The sequence below is a fragment of the Falco biarmicus genome, chromosome 2 (assembly GCF_023638135.1).
Source record: "Falco biarmicus isolate bFalBia1 chromosome 2, bFalBia1.pri, whole genome shotgun sequence".
NCBI lineage: Eukaryota > Metazoa > Chordata > Aves > Falconiformes > Falconidae > Falco > Falco biarmicus.
The window spans coordinates 34,016,589-34,034,438 of NC_079289.1; the positions used below are offsets into that span (position 1 = coordinate 34,016,589).

General features: G+C 35.4%; 1 protein-coding gene across 2 annotated transcripts in view; it reads left to right on the forward strand.

The window, feature by feature from the left end:
- VWA8 (von Willebrand factor A domain containing 8) overlaps nt 1-17,850 on the forward strand; it is a 185,933-nt gene that overhangs the window by 24,326 nt on the left and 143,757 nt on the right. For both annotated transcript variants that reach the window (XM_056329815.1, XM_056329816.1), the window contains exons 5-9: nt 9,281-9,448; nt 11,424-11,588; nt 12,006-12,055; nt 12,387-12,495; nt 15,385-15,489. In XM_056329815.1, the coding sequence (XP_056185790.1) occupies nt 9,281-9,448; nt 11,424-11,588; nt 12,006-12,055; nt 12,387-12,495; nt 15,385-15,489 (597 nt within the window). The remainder of the gene's footprint in view (nt 1-9,280; nt 9,449-11,423; nt 11,589-12,005; nt 12,056-12,386; nt 12,496-15,384; nt 15,490-17,850) is intronic.

The following is a 17,850-nucleotide window of genomic DNA, read 5'->3' on the forward strand; positions in this document are numbered from 1 at the left end:
TAATGCAGTTATCCTACACTTTGAATAGTAATACACTGTAATGAAAGCTGGCATCTTGTTATCAGAAATAACGGCAATATAGTGAATCATCAGGTTTGCAGGCCCACAAAGGTTTGCAAAGTAGTCTGTGAGGGATTGTTAAGATGATATGGTTGTTTATAGCTCTACATTTAATAGTGACAGATTAAATACTGTAAATTGATTTCTCAGGGCTTTCAGTATGTCTGATATATTTTAACATGAAGTTACTGAATATGATTGCAGTTCGTCATTTAAGACAGATTTGGAAGATGGTGATTTGGAGGCAGTGATTGAAATTCTGTATTGAAATGTATATTGAGGGGCCAGTGTATCAAATATTCTCGCATATTAGCATTTCTTAGTACTAGAGTGAATCTAATTCCAAATTTTCTCCCATTTGAAAGTTAGATATCTTCATGAAGGGTGGGAAAAAAAAAGTTGTTTATTTACTTCAGAAATAAGTGCCATCAAAATAAAGCTAAACATTGAATTATCAAATTCATTCCCAATTAAAATTGTGTAAAATAAAGGACTTATTATGGGGTAATGGTGAATGAATTTGTTTTCATTCAAGTACTGACAGCAGAAAATTCTGTTTTCTTGTCTTTACCATGGGCCATTAATTTTGGGTTTCAGCTGTTAATTCACTTAATTCACTGTTAAAAGCCTTAGAAATGTCATTCTTGCTGTTAGTGAAATAATTAAGTAACCTCTTGGTTTTAGTTTTGTAATTTCTTGCAGGGGTTAATTATGTTGTGTATCAAATAATTAGTTAAAATTATATTACTTAAATATTTAAGTGGCAGCTTCCGATTTTGCTTTTATTGATAGAAGAGCTTGTCTTGCAGAGTGGTTTACTGTTTCTGTAACTGTGTGGTTGAGACACCAACTTGATTGAACCAGTATGGAGATTCTAATAGCAGCCTATTGTATTTTCAAAACATTAAGGAATTTGATTTTATATTTGTATGTCCTTTCCCCCCCGCCCCCTGCCCCCCCCGCCCCCCATTTTTGATGCAGATTTGTTATTTATTATGTGTGTACAGCTCTAAAAGGCACACCTCTGGCTTAAACTCTTATTACTACAACCTCCTACATTACGAATTACTCCATCTAAGGAAATCCTATGCTATTTTAAAGTAGTGGATGCAACTGGGAGAGCAGCTAAGCCGTTTTGTTAGTGCTTGAGTGGTGTATTTCTCCCAGACTGTGCCACAAACCATGTTGCCTGGAACGCCTGGTTTTGTTTACCCTGCATCTTCCAGCTTTTGCATTAAATAAAAGAAGCTTCCCAAACGCAGAGCACTTTATTAAGTGTACAGGCTTTTCTGTGCCCGATGATCAAACTACCTGAGGTTGGAATAAATATAAAAATGTTGTATGGTTTTTGTGCTGAAAAATTACAAACACAATTTGAAAATTTGCTGATTAAGCTGTATCCACTGAGTGGATAAATATTTGTATCACTGTCATTCTGTGTATACAGAATTAGGCTCAGTTTTGGTGTGTTTTGAACTAATATGAACATACTCATTTTAATAGAATACTTTTGCCTCCTTAACTGCATCAGCACCATAAGTCATAAAATGATAAAATGTAAAATGGATTGTCAAGATATCAGAAAAATTGTCTTCTACCATGGCTTGAAAGACTTCATGTAGTAATCAATTAAACACTCACAGTGACAGATATGACAGCTTAAACTATCCTGTCTGTAAAATGAACATGACATGAAATCCCCTGGAGTAGCACTACACTGACTTGAGTTTGGTTTCTTTTAATCAAAAAAAGAGAATTATAAAACAAGACATGAGATTAATTGAATGAATTATAGAGTGTGTGTGTGTGTATACACGTTTATATGTTTGTGTATACTTATAAAAAGAATTCTTCCTATACCCTAGCAAAGAGATGGGTAAGAATAATTCAGCTTTTAAAGAGATGAACCAGTGAGTGCAAATTGTGTAATTCTTTGACTTATTAACATACTGTCTTAAGGTGACAGTGGATTTTTGATGAGTTGGTAAGTTAGCCACAGCAAAGGCATTGTCAGAACCTGTAACGTAGTTGACTGTCACTGTGATATCTGTCTATCTAGTACAGGGAGCTAGATAGTAAAGTCTGTAAAAAGAAGAGGCAAGCAATGCAGTGCTGCAGAAGTCAGATTGTTATTACCATTTTCTTGTTGTGTCCAACATTGCACAGAAAGAGGAAAATATTGGGTAGAAACTAACAGTATTTGGATCAAGTTAATCTTTATTGACGTTGACATAGTATGTCTCCTATCTGAAAAGAAAATGCATGATATGGACCCCTATATAGTAGACTTTTAACTAGTAAAAGTGATTTTGTTTTAATCATTTGCAATACTTCTTGTATGTTTCTAAAAGTGTCAGCATATAGCTGGATTTTTTAGGTCAGCAGTTCAGACTCTGGTATCTTGTTTTGATGTAGAGGGCAAATAGGTGAATGTCTGTGATGTAATGTGAGGAATAGTTGGACTGTGTATTTATAATTCCTTACAGATTAAAATCAAAGGTGTGGGGTTCTTTTTTCTTAAGTTTGTGTCTGTTTATATATATATATTTCCATTTTCTTTTCAGCTGGTATTTCCTACAATGCAGGAAGGGGCAATACTGTGTAGTATGTGGGGTCACAACGTTCATTGGCAGCGTAGACTTGATGGATGGTGCTCTGAATAGTAGTGTTTTACGGATGATAAGTACCTTTATAATTTTTAGATATCTGTCAGGTGGTTAATTTCCTTTTTATTCTGCTACTCATCAGGAAGAAAAATCTAAATAACCCATCTCACTAATTCTTGTCCAGAAGACAAGAGTTGTATAGAATGAAGAGAAAAACCCTTAGGCTTCTTTGTTGGCAGATATTTGCAGTGGTAAATATGTTCAGAAGCTCAGACTGTGTGCTCCTGGGCCTGCTATCTGCCCAAGATGCAAACTTCCGTGGATCTGATTACTAATATACTTGGTGTGAAGCAGCTAAAATGGCCGGGCCCTGCCTAAGTGGGGGACATAATTCTCTTGTAAATACAGTTTGCACACACTGTTTCAAAAACACCTGACTGTCTTGTTGGGGAAAGGGGTGATAGACAGCTCATTTGACAATGGTAGTTTAAAAAAAGGGGAAAAAATTGTTTGGAGGAACCTGAAATCAATGACTGAGGAAGCTAAAATCAATGACTGTGACATGAAAGACTTCTTGTTCTTGTCATATTAACATATTTATGATCTTATCGTATGCCTATTCGCTTCCTGGGGTAAACTTTTCTCGCCCAGTTTTCTGATTTGAATCTCCAATAAATTCAGGTTGTTTCTTTTTTAGTTGCTTTTCATTCTGTGCCATGGTGTTGCATCATGAATTAGGTGATCATCGTTTCAGGCTATTCTTCCTCACTGGAATGTGGACAGCTGGAATCTCTCCTTGTATACTAACTAGCCTGGCTGACGGTGCTGTCGTATACTGGAATTTCTCTGTCTTTTTTTGTTTTTTTGTTTTTTTCAAATAAAAAAGTAGTAAGTAACGGCAGTAAATGCAACCTGCCCTGTAATTTTCCTAACCTCATGGGGGAAAATTAGCTGTAAAATTCACCCAGAAAACACTTGATTAACTCAGCAGGGAGGTAAGCTGAATAGTGAAGATGTAGCCCCCACCCCTCCCGTTACTGAGGGAGAGAAAGGTTGAACTATTTAGTTCTTAAGATACTTTTTCAATTTGACTAACCACAGTAGTTACAATTACATTGCTTTTAATAAAACCTGAGCATCATATTTAAAATATATGCAACTCAGTATATATGTGGCCCAAATTGTAAAATGCAAAACTACACTTTATCATCACCTACAAAGTGAAAAATTTTGTAACAAAAAATAGAGTAAACAGATGAATAGTAAATCTGTTTGTAATCTCTTCTTTGAATGACGTTATAAGTTCGGAACTTTTTTATTAATACATGTTATTTTAAACAACACAAGACTTTACAAATATTTAAGGAATAAATTAATAGTAAGTTTTCATAAAAAGTTGACGTTGCTTTGAAACTGGTTGAACATGGCTTTTAATAGCCCTTTATTTTACTACTTAAATTTTGACTTTATTTATTTTAGAGGAAGTGTGTTATCATGTCAGTCCATTAAATAGCCATCCATTTCAGCATTGCTCAACAGCTTTCTTGTTTGCTCAACTCGCGAGGGAAAACAAAATAATAAGGAATTAAGAAGCCTTAAAACTGAACAAATGTATTGAAAGATATTCTTTGGTAGTGGCATACCATTAGACGTGCTGCTTACAGATATTTTTAAAATCTGGCAAAGTAGATTCCCCAATAGGAGACAGCCTTATATGCTTTACTGCCCTGAACATCTGTTTGTACATCAATCTTTGGACTGTCTCTAAATTTCTAGATGATTCACTTTTTCCATAAAACTATTATTTAAAAAGTGATGATCTTATTAGTTCTATTGCATCTTCTTAAAGGAATGACCTGAGACACTTACAGTAAATTACAAGTCTTGGTCAATGCCCTCTTCCTTCCCTCGTAAAATGAGGAGTGAAAGCTCACAGCATATTCCCTTCTGTATCTCTGTGATTTCTTTTACTGGTATCTTTTACTTCTTAGTTAGTTTTAATGATTTAAATTTAAAATATTTGATTAATTGTAATTGACCCATGGAAAGAAATTTAGAAGATATCAATTTCCTCTGAGTTTTGTAATATTTGGTAGCTTGGTAGGTTACAGGGACTCAAAGTAATGTCCACCTCCCATCCCTGGAAGACAGGCTGCACGATGGATTTAATAGTTCCAAGTTAGCCTGCTGCAGCCAGTCAGCATTGTGTTAGCTCAAAACCAGCCAAAGTTTTGTGTTGTCTTTACCAGATGGTTGTTAAGGATCTCTTTTCACTGTAAGAGACATCTGGCCATTACATTGTGGGAATGTTTATGAGATACAGGAGTGAATGGAAAGACTTGGGTGGGTGAATTTGTGTGGGATATTGTGCAGGTGGAGGGAACAAGATACTGCGTTGAAAGGGACATCTGAAACGTAGGCTGCAGATGTAGGGAAACCTTACCTCATTAGTTCTCGTGTTCACTGAGCTACTTGTACTGTTGTTTTTCCACATTGTAGTTATGGTTGCTGTGCTTAAGATGCCATTAAAGGGATCCAGTTTTCAGAGCAGGGGCAAGTCATCTTCTGAAAAAACCCCAAACTTATCTTGAGGTAGCTTCTGAAAAAGAGACAATTACAGGTTACTGTTGAGCAATTCCTAGAAGCATATTTGTAATGCAGTTCTGAAGCATAGCCTGTACATCGTATTCAGAATGATGCTCAAGTTTGAAAATAAAAGCTCTTGAGAGTTCCTCAGAACCTTCCTCATGGATTTCAGGGCAACCAGAGTTTTCTGGTTTATGATAAACATTTTTCTGAAGGACCTACCATTTCAGTTCTGGTATTTTAAACTCCACTGTTCAAATTTCTTGTGCCCTTACAAACTATTTTGGTTAGCTTTATAAAAACATCCTCCTTTCTCTGGTGTTCGTGCATTTCAGTATGTACATTGCGGTCAGCTTTTTTCCTGTCTTCTCTTTCTGACACTGTGTAGCTTCATCCATATGCTTATATACTGTGATTTGTGTCAAAAATGGGGTTTACAGCTTCTTGCATTTGTCATATTTTGCACTGCGTAAGTGGAGGACCTCACCGTGGCTTAGCTACAGGAAAGACAATGAAAGTCTGCTTAGGGTTGTATTGTTCCTAAGGTGTTTTTTGCCTTTAAAGATAAAAATACATTTTTGTAGGTGCAATCTGAAACCAGGGTAAGCACTCTGTGTTACGTATTTATTGCATAAATCCATTACTATGAGGGCAGCACTGTTTGAAGGGCTTCTGCTTCTGCCCTGTGGTAGCTGCAGGTATTCCCTGGAGCAGGTATGCAGGTTATCATCCTTCCAGAGCCCTAGGAGCATGGGTGGGAGACAGCAGTGTCTGTCCTCTGATGAGCAAAGTAGTCTCTCGCTGTAGTTTCAGATTTACTGTAAGTAAACGTTTAACAAATTCCTCTGTGCTTTTTAACAGAAATTAATACTTCTAATCTCAGGTTTATCATCAAGTTTGCACAATATAAGTGCTCTCTGTCAAATTGTGTTTTATGTTAAATGTTTAGAACAAACGAGGCTAGTGAGAGAGGGAGTCAGTGCAGCTATTTCTGGGTTTTCATTATGGAATTATGAAGATTTGTTTCTTGGAAACATTTTGAAAAAAATATTTTCAGTGACAGATTGCAAACTTACTTTCTTTCCTCTGATTTTTTTAATGCATTTTAGTTTCCATACCAGTCCATCAATACACAGATAAAACTGAAATTATGATTCAGAGGATGCCTAGCTTATTGCAAAAACTTATTACTAACCAGGATGCAGAAATATCATAGTTCAGCCAGAGATAGGTGGCTGTTTCAGTCTTAAGAACAGACCGTATGCTATTTAACGCAAGAACTTTCGAGGTAGATTAATTGTGCATTTATTCAATTTTAATTTGAAGAAAGGTTTCCAGTATTTCAGATATGCTTTGAAGATATAGGAGAAGCACAGTTTAGAAGAAAGCCAATCAGAGTAAATTAGCACCCAGGTGGTGGTGGTATTGTTGTTATGGGGTGTCTTTGATTAAGAAGTTAAAACCCTTGGCTGTGCACTAAGCCATTCCTGAAGTTGATTATAAAAGATACATATAGGTAGGCAAAGATCATCTGTAGTGTACCTTTTGAAATATTATTATACTGAGCAATAGAACTTTGAATAAAAACTTCAGATAGTTTCCCAGCTTTGGAAACTATGTCATTTTAAAATTTTGATCCTGTAATCTGGTGATACAGTAGGCTGCTTATCAAGATTGCACTGCTAATGGAGAGCATCTTCTTTCTTGAAGTGAATGGTTGTTATATAGTTACTGGTATTTGCTGTCTACCCCTACAGCAATTGCCTTCATGTACAAGTTCAGGAGAGAGATTTATGTTGATACTGGAAGTCTGTTATTTCAGCAAGCCTTCATCTATAGTGTGCGTGTCTCAACATGAGTCAACAAGATACTATGGATACTCAAAATATTTTGAAACCATATGAACAGAATGTGTATTTTCCTCTGGCTAGTAAAACTCAGTCATAAAGTCTTCATAGACTTATAATATGCAGAATCCAACCAACTTGGCAAATAAATTGTTTGTTAAAGCATATTCTGGCTGTATCTCCAAACTACATGTAGACAAAATAGCATTTTGTTCATGCCAGGTATTGGACTGGCTGCTGGAGACTCCAGTTTTCTATTCAAGCAGGTTGGAGCAGATTTTGGACTTGTTCAGTGACCTTCCTGGAGAAGAATGTTAGTACAAAATTTGTCCTTTGTACAAATTTTATTGGATGAGGAGAGAGGAATTTTATGTTGCCTGTTAGTAGCGTATGATGTCCTGAATTAACAACAAAAAAGATAAAATTCACATACTGATTGCTTTTCGAAAGAATTGGTGATTCAGTGGGAGAGAAATAATCTGACGACTATTGCTTGTTTATGGTATTATTCCAGGTTCCTCAGATACTGATTATGAGGCTAGATATTAAATGTCTTTCAGAGAAGGAAACTTGATGTGGAGCTGTGTACCAGGATTAGCGTGTACCTTTTTTTCAGTAATATTTGCTTGAATCCAGATTAAATACAGGAATTATTTCCATCTTAATGATGATGTGAAAAGCTTAAGTTATGGGTAATTTGTCATTAGTTATTTATGCTTCTATACTGTACATAAAGTTCTAAATTACTTAGTCTTATCATTTAGTGTTGGCTTTATATTCTCAGATGGATCTCTGATTCTGTTGTACACTTTGTACCATGTAGCAATTAATTTGTTGTGTTGAAGTGTTCTTTGTTTCTAGTTTAGGCTTATGCTTTTGTCCTTTAAACATCTGCTTTCGTATGTCATTCTTCTTCCTTTCTTTTTCTTGTTATTTCTGTGTTCTGGTATTTCTTCATTATTCTTTCTCTTTTTCCTTCCTTCTCTGTGTTCCAAGTTTTGGTATCCATTGTATTTATTCATCAGAGATTTCCATCTAGCATTATATGACAGGCTCTTATGTAAGAGTTTATGGGAGATATGCTGGGAAGAGATTTCATTTGTTCTCCCTTTGCAACTGTGCTTGTGTCTAAAATTCTTTTAAAATGTAATAGGAATGCAAAGGAAGACTCATTGGTGCCTCTAAATGTTGCCTGTGCCTAAACCTGCCCCATTGTTATCCGATTAGATTTCTGCAAATTGGAAGTAGACAAGAATGCACTGAATTTCAGTCTTTTACTGGACAGTAATTGTGCATATTAGATACAAAGTGTAGTTATTTACCTGAGTGAATATCATTGACTGCAAGAAAGTTGCACAAAATTACCAGCACCAGAGTTTAGTTTTACATTTGGCTCCACATTATGCATTTAAATAAACAGCCACATATAAACAACTAATAAAGTGAAATACAGAAAAGAAACAACTTTCTATCCCAAAGGCTTCAAAAGATTATTAAGTTAATGGCTATGTTTTTATTCTGGTTTTGTAGAACGCCATGTTCACTCAGGGAATATAATTCTGAGTCTTTTACATTTTATCACATTTTTTTAATGTCTGATTATTTATAGCAGTATTTTGTTTTTCTCATTCGTGTTTGGTGTCAATAGACTTAGGTTCTAGTGGGACTAAAGCAATATACTGAGAGTGAATTACACTGGTGCATAACAAGAGCAATCTGAAGAAATACCTGACTTTTTCCTAAATATTTTAATGTAAACAAGTAAAACCACCTTGATTGTATGTTTTCAGTATAAATAGCTGTCCCAGATTTGTTACATGGTGTTAAAATACCTGACAATGCAAAATATTATGCAAGGTCAAAAAGAAAGGATGCCACATATATTAATATATACTGGTTATGCACTAAAATGTCTGCCAAGGTTTTAAGTTTTATTCTGTTGGTATGCAATACTGGAACTTATACCTGTCAGTCCCTATAATAGTTAGGTGATAGAAGTCCAGCTTATGAATGTGCAGCACTGTTACGGCAGTCAGCTGTCACTCTTCCTGATCTCTACTGATGTGAATCTTATTGATTCCTACAGAAATAAATACTGGTTTGGGATGCACCTGGAAATTATTTTTCAGCAGGATTTAATGAGATATGTAATGGGGTTTTTTTGTTTTGTTTTTTTGGAAGTGTGCAGTTCGTGCAGCTACCGAAGGCAGAATCCTTGTGCTGGAGGGTTTGGAGAAAGCTGAGCGGAATGTCCTGCCAGTGTTAAACAATTTACTGGAGAACAGGGAAATGCAGCTTGAAGACGGTCGTTTTCTCATGTCTGCAGAGCGTTATGACAAACTTCTGCAGGTATGGAAATGCTGTTTGGATTTTCCTCATCTTTTTTTCCTGTTCTTGGTGGTGCTGGATACTGTTATGAAGAGGAGAGTAGTTACAAGTCAAATGGGGGAAATCTCACTAAGGTTTCCTTGGTTGTTTTTTTCTGGGGTGTTACGTAGAATGAAGTAGGCAGGGTGAAAGCTAAGTGAGAAGTCAAACTACTGCTTGCAACAACAACTTCTCATCTGTATCTTGTCTGTCCACATGAAAAACAGTAGTCCATGTTAACCTTGTACAGAGCCTGTATGTTTCTAAAATGTGAAAGCCACAATGTGACAATAACTAAATATACCTGTGAGAAGAGGTTTAAATTGAAATTGTTCCCATGAAGTTCAGATAATGCTTCAGTGTTGCAAGAGCCCTGTTGCTTAGCTTTTAAGATGTTAGAATACTAAAAAAATGAGGTCAAGATGAGCGACACTGTACTCATTAGTGCTGTCTTGCCTTTAATTTACAGAGCAGCCAATCTAAATTATAGGAAATGGTTAAAGACTTTTCTTTTGCTACGAAATGGGATTTTAGTGTCATCTGCCATTGCTGCTTTAGCTATTTTCCTTTGTTTTCAGGCTTTGAGTCCTACTGCTTAAATTTGAATGGATACTTCTCAGGCATTTGGGGACCTCAATAAATTTCATCAGACAGTTTCCAGTAGTACTCCGCATCTTACTTTCATGTACTGTAGTTTCCTATCACATACCTGTCAGTCTCTCCTAACAGTCTGACACCTTCTTGCTCGCGTTTCTGTCTTGTCATACCTAACTGTGGTAAGGTATATAACCAGACCCATGTGGCACAGGGCGGACGTGTGCAGTAAGCCTTCTGTCACTGATCCTGATTGTATGAAGTTTCAGCTGTGCTGAAGTACTGTAGTGGACTTCTAAAATCATTATTTCTTATGCCTCTCATCTGTGGTTAAAATCTTTTTGATCTATGCCTTTTCCAAAACCAATTTTATGGTATTTAATTAGTAGATGCTGTTATTGGAAGCATTATTATTATATTTTAAAAGTAAGCTTTAAAAATGTAATTGTATTTAAAGACTGAAATTGAGAATTCAAATGTAGACAGGATTTGGTTGCAATTATGCAAAGCATCTTCCTAATTTCTTTTTTCTTTTTTAACGCTTATCTAATGATAAAATGTTTCAAAATGAGTGCCTCAGGCACACTGCTAATAGTATATGAATTAAATAAATCTCTTGATACAATACTAAATATAATATTGTTGTTTTGTTGTTTGAGGAATATTTTATTATATAAGTAAATATTAATTTTCTTGTCTGTGAATAATTACTGTACATCTAGGTTTGCAGGAAATGTACTCATGTATAGTTTCAAGGAAGACTTAACTGATGTGGGAATACTCAAGTGCATTTTTTATATGCAAGGAATCTTCTACATGACAAGTGAAATACAGTATCTAGTGTCCCCATGAAAGAGTCTAATTCTGTATTATTGCTTATAATAAAGCATAATTTGTAAATGAAACTTTTTAATGCAGATTTTAGTCTCCTTTACAGTTACAAGTGGGGGGAAAAAAGAAGGAAAAAAAGAGAAGAAGAAAAACTTGCTCATGTTAACCCACTTCTAATGTTTTTAAATTTTGTGGTCTGTTTATTTTCTGTTCTTTCTGAAAACAATGTTGTAATGATACCTTTTCAGCTTTGACCATCTGTGGGGGCTTCAGTAAAATTGCTACAGGCTAGAGAGCTGCACGTGATCAATCATTCTATCTATGTACATTTTGGAAAAAACTTGCTTTTACCTTCCGAAGATTAGACTAGTTCAATGCTTTCTAGCCCCTCTGGATGAAAGATAAGAACATTACCACATTGAAGTTAAAGGACCAGGGCTGTTAGTCAATCTGCAGCCACGTCATCGTATGATGTAATGTTTTGTGGTTGTGTTTTTCTTTCCTTCTTGTTGCTTTATTTTAATGAATTTAGGATCATACAAAATCAGACTTAGATGCATGGAAGATTGTTCGGGTTAGTGAAGATTTTCGAGTGATAGCGTTGGGCCTGCCAGTACCTAAATACTCTGGTAACCCTCTGGATCCGCCACTTCGCTCTCGGTTTCAGGCTAGAGATGTTTATCATCTGCCCTTCAAGGTAAGTGTCCTAGTATAAGAGCTGGATTACCTGTACTGAGTAGAGCTAATATTTTGGGTTTATGTTTTACTTGCCTCACCTCTGAAAAGAATCCTTGAGTAATAAGTTTGTCTAAATGGATATTTTTCATAGTGGGGCCTAATAAATTCCTGAAAAGCAGGCTTAGAGTTGCCAAGAAATGCTACAGCAGAAGAATAACTTCCATAAAACATATAACCCTAAAAGAAAGATTTTATAATTTTTCTTCTTTTTTATTTTATTTTTTAAAAAATAAGATTAGTTCTGTGTCAAGATGAAAGTAGAATCCTCATGTCTAAATTAGAGGGGAAAATACAAAATGCTTCATACGTCATGAGCTGTGACCCACAGTATGATCCCAAAATTAATTTACTCTGTGATTTTATGTTCTATTTTCAGGACCATCTTCAGCTCTTATATTCAATTGGATCAAACATTTCCACGGAGAGGTAATTTTTCATAATTAAAAAAATAAAAATGGAATGAATGAAGAAAAACAACGTCCTATCAGGTTTCCTTGCTATTTTTGTGTCTTCTATCACCGCATAGAGACCAGAACTGAAGAAGGTTTTTTTAATGTGTGTGGGTGTATGCTCACACAGCTTTTCATATGCAGCCTTCATATAATGAATCCTTAATGCTTTAGAAATTCAATCACACCTTACTTATTTGCACTCAGAAATAGTTTCAGCATCTTATACTGCATTTAACTTTTTAGGCTTTAGTATTTTAAATATAGATAGCATGTATAAAACTCTGTAATTACTTTTTCCTATGCAGAATTTCTCAGCTCCTGTCTTTTGCTACAACTCTCTGCTCTCAAGAATCTTCTACATTGGGACTTCCAGATTTTCCTTTAGACAGCTTATCGGCTGCAGTTCAGATTTTGGTATGTGCATACACATATGCTGTGAAACTGTATGGGCTTAAAATTTTTCAAATTTGATCCGGATTATTCATGTTGTTATAAGAAGAATAACATGAACATTTGAAAAATAAACCTGAAAAAAAACTAAGGATGATTTGAGGGAGAAATGCCTCAGTCATATATCTCTGGGTAGTACTTTAAGGACAAAGTATGTCATGACACAAGATTTGTGATGTGATTAAAGGTATCTTAGTACTCAAAGTAATGGTTTTTATTCTGCAAAATCATCTTACCGTACTTCAGGGGCATCTATAGTTTACCTGTTGACACTGAGGTAGTCAGTTGAGAGAAATGAAACTCACAACCTGAAAGTGCTTCTGATTTAATGCTGTGCATTATGTAAATTGGATTGATTACATTGTAATGCAGTCACCTATTACTCTCTGTTGACACCTAAAAGAACCCAAACCAAGTATTAAACGTGGGTATAGGAGACAGTTAAGTTGTATGAGATGAAGCCTACAATAGGTCTTTGGGTTGATTGGTGGATTTAGAATAAACCTAGACTTAACATAGGTTACCTGAGGATGCAGGTTGTGCACACTTGAAGATGCAATACTTTGACAGCTGCAGTCCTCAGGGAAATATAACAAGCGTACACTTGCTGAGTTCACAGTGTCAGATCAGGCAGGCCAGGACTAAGGCTGTGGCAGTCTTTCTGCTTTCTGTGACAGGCTTTTGTCCCTTGGACTTTATAATTACATGGCAAAAAGTCAAAGTGAAAACAGAAGGAGCTTCCTGAAGGCAGTCAGGAAGATGAGATCTGTATAAAAAGAGAGAGGCGTTGGTACCCTTTTGCACGCAGGAAGATATGGTCATCGCAGGAGGATAAAATACCAGGACAGCTTTTGAAACCCTCTCTGCAAGGTGCAGGTGTCTGTAGAAAGGACTACAGACTTATCTGTTGTGTCTCCTGTGCAATCATTTTACCTGTGGTACTGCTCAGTGGCATATTACTTCTACATATTTTATTGGATTATATACATTAAAACATACTAATTGTATTACTGTGGTGCTCAGTCCCCTCAGTTGTGCTGGATACTTACAATTTTTTTTCTTCTGAATTAGTGGTACTACATCAGATGTTAAGAAGTGATTAAAATTCAAGTTCAGGGAAATGAAACAGTATTTGGAGGGCTTTAGGAAAGAAATACATATTGGATTTTAAAATAAATCGTAACTTTTTATTCTTTGAGCCCTGTAGTGAAAAATTATTTTTAAATGAATGCCAGATGGCTTTCAGAGTAATGGAAAGAAAATGAGTCCTAAGCTATTATCTAAACTATGGAATGAAGGAAGCATTTTATTTTACATTAGAGAATGTGAAGTGTTACCATTGTATGACAGTCTTTTTTTAAGTAGACAAGAGCTGTTTCTTTTAGAATTAGTTTTAATCACTTGATTTTCTAAGGTGACTGTTCTCAGTGATTCTACAACATTTTTCCTTCATATGCTGGGCCACTGCCATCCTCTACTTCTAGCTTGGTTGATTTAACCATTTTAAAGTGTGGAGGGAATGCATTGCAATGACTAGCTTTGCTGCTTGTATCATGGATTCACACAGTCCCAAAATGTATTTCTTAGGTTGAAAACTCCTGCCTGCTGAAAGGGAGAATTTTTTTTATAGGATGCTGTTCTGAAGAGGTTAATTTCATACATGCCATTATAATTTATATCAATTTGAGATAATATTATATGTTATGTCTTTATATATACACAGAGGGCTTTTAAAATGGAATAAAGGCCTCTCTGATCCTTTAAGCAGTACATTTACTACAGTGCCTTAAATGGTTTATTTTTACTGATCTTTTTTTCATATGGAACATTATAAATAGCATTACTGATTATAAAGTATGAATTGAATTATGCATTTCATAAAGTATGCATCTCGGTTTCATTTCTAAGCAACTCTTCATTTGGATGCCTATGTAAATCCAAGTGTATAATTGAAAATCAGTTGATTGTATTTAAATTATATTGTTTATTTTTCACTTACTTTGAAGGCTTAAAAAAGTAGTACCAGTCCACTGACTGTTTTTTCTGGTGTTACACAGAAGTAGTCCTTAAAAATTTGCAAGTCTTTTTTGAAATAAAGAATCAAGTGTTACTTTAGGGGTTTCAAAACACTTTTCCATCACAAAAGGCTTTATGCATATGTTTCTTGAGGAGTCATAAATGTGCTTCTATTTCTTTCTCTTACTCTAGCAAAATAATTGAATCTTTGTCTAGTTCAGGCAGCAAGTGATAAAAGAGTACTTAAAAACTAACAAGGTGATAGTGAAAAAAATTGGTTTAATTTTGTGTAGAAAGTGCAGGCATACTTAGTAACTCATTTCAAAACAAAACAGTTTTGATCAAACTGTTCAGAAATTTCTAGCAATTGATTTGTGAAGTACAATATGTTGTGAAGTACAATATGATGTAATAGAATCAGAATTAAATACTAGCAATTGTTGTGAATGAGTAGATCATTATTCTAGTATAGATTTCTTGTCCTATTGATTCTTTCCTAGTAGTACTATGAAACTTGGTTACCTGTGATACGATTTTTCTCTCCTAATTTTAAATGTCTTTAGGTATCTGAGCCAGTTACTGCAGCTTCCATTTATGCACAGGAAAGAAAGTAATTTTTAGGTCATAATTCTTCTAATCTACTTCAGACATCTATATTACAGCACCTGAGAAATGCCTGTTTTGACATTTGACCAAATACTGCATATAGTGGTCCTTTGTATATCACCCTTACAGTTTTATTTTAAGTTCAGCGCTATATAGTATTTTCAAGTTAATGGGTGAGGATAGAATGAACCAATCATTTTTTTTTCATTTGTATTTTTTCATTCTGATTAGGATTCCTTTCCTATGATGTCAGTCCAGCATGTTATTGACCGGCTTTACCCCTATAATGTTTTCCTTGGAAAGGAAGGCAGGACTGCAGTCAAAGATGCATTAAAAGTAAGTATTGCACATATAATTCCAGGGAGTGATGGATTATGACAGTAGTTCTCACTAATGTTACTTCAGTACTTCTATAAAAAAAAAAAAAAAAGGTAAACTAAATGACTACGTTATTACTGATGTTAAACCATTTTCTAAAAACAAAACCAACCTTCATAAGCTAGTACATTTAGTTATACTGAAAGGTGAAACCTCTATGTCCTCTAGAATATTTAGACCTCAATTCAAGACTACAGAAAAACATTCATTTTAAGTGGTTAATTAAATTGAAAGTAGCTACTTACATGGTTAAGGTAGTCAAATGCTTAAGAAATGCCTCTGGCGTCTGACTTTAAGAGGGGATACTAAAATAACAATAGAATCATCATGCACAAAACACATTCAATATAGCATGGTTATAGGTTATATTAATCTCTGGTTTTGGTCTGTGTTAGCCTTCTGTTGCTTATTGGTCAGATCTGTTTTGTTTTGTGCATGTTTAATAATAGCTTACAAAACCTATAATTATGCTGCTTACTCCATTTATTTGTGTAAAACTTTAGCACAGTGTTGCCTTGCTTTCATTTTTGAGTGTGTCGTAGGAATTATGTATATTTTTGAAAATCAGCATTCACAGCTTAGAGCATCTTACCCAGCTCTTTCAGACCTGAACATTAGAAGTTATTTGTACATGCATACTTAGAAGTAACTATATTTGTAGCTAGTGATTTTTAGTTTTTCCTGAAACCTAGCATACATGTCAGGGAAGTGTTTGTAGACCACCATTGCTGACACCTTCCATATACTGCCTTTTTTCATGGGAACTCAGTCCTGATTTCCCTGTTTGAAAAGGCTGGTCTCCTACTTGTCTTGCTGAGTTTTGAGCTGGACAGTCTTTGCATTTAAAGGAGGTTGTCCTGAATGACCTGCTAGCTTTCATGAACCTTCAAATCTGCCTCCTGTGGGGTCCTATCTGCCACTTCTTTAAATAAGCCAATCTGACCTAAGACCCAGGATCTGTAGTCTGTTATTTGCCTTCATCACTCCCCCTCAGGATTTTGAACTCCATTATTTCATGGTTGCTACAGCCAAGGCTGCTATTGATTGCCACATCCACAACCAATTGCTTCTTGTTTGTGAATAGCAGGAACCGTCTATGCATCACCCCTGCCTAGCCAATACAGTGCCTGTGTTGAGACATTATTCCAGGCAGCCTCAGAAATCTAGATTGATTGGATCATGCTGTGTTGCCCTTCCACCACATGTCAGGGTGATTGAAGTTGCCTGTAAGAACCATGGTCTGGGTGAAAATAGACTTCTGTCTGTTGAGAGAGTAGTAACAGTGAATTCTGTTCTTAATATGCCTTTATCTTAAATCCTTCAGGTCAATTTGTTTGCCCTATTGGATGGTGAATGTCTTTGTTCAGTACCATCAGCTTACTCCATTTTCCATTTCTTTTATTTAATTTTATGTGTTGTGTATGCTTTTGCTTCCTGCGTAGGCCAGGTTGATAGAAAGAAGAAAAAAATCTTCTTTCTCAATGATCCTCTACTTACAAAGAGCTCCTTATCACTTTATCATTTACATTTTTCTTTTTTTTATTTTTTATTTTCTTTCTTTTGCTTTCTTGTACTCTTCCTCATCACTACTTAAATGAACTTGTCCTATTATGTCAACAAGTACATATAATCTTATCTGGAATTTTATTCTGTTTGCACACAAAAAATCCTGTTAAGCAATGAACCTTAAGAAATACAGAAAATAACTAGTTGTACTGAGGAACTTTTGTTTATAATGATATTTCAGTAATAGCAGTGCCAGAACTGTATTAAATATGGATAAGAATTTTTTTTTCCATTCCATAAGAAATGTGAGGAATAGGAATCTGGCAGAAGCTAGGCGATTTCTTACTCTGTCTTACTGCAGATTTCTAAAGAGTGTCCAGCTAATATTTGCCACTGAATACTTGCCTCTGTAACAGAATGTAGTTAGGAAATACTAGTCTTCACTGGGAGGTATCCAGACTTGAAAAGAGAAGTACTTGGAAGTATATTGCAATTGATGGGTTAACTTGCATGAATTGAATCACTTCTTAACAGGAGCTAACATTTAAAGAAAATAAAAACAAATTTCATATAATAAAATTCAAGGTTTAGGCATTAGACTTGGAGACAGATTTGGGGGAAGTAGTAATCTAGCTGATATCTAGATGATAGTATCTTAATTTCAGGATGTCTTCCAGTCCAGTCAGCTGTCAGAGCTGAGAAGTGAGGTAGCCAGCGGTTAGGCTAAACAGCCAGTTTTGGCTGCTCTCAGGTCCTGTGCGTATTTCTTGAAGAGATGATATTCTTAAAGCACTGTCTTCCCGAACGTTATCT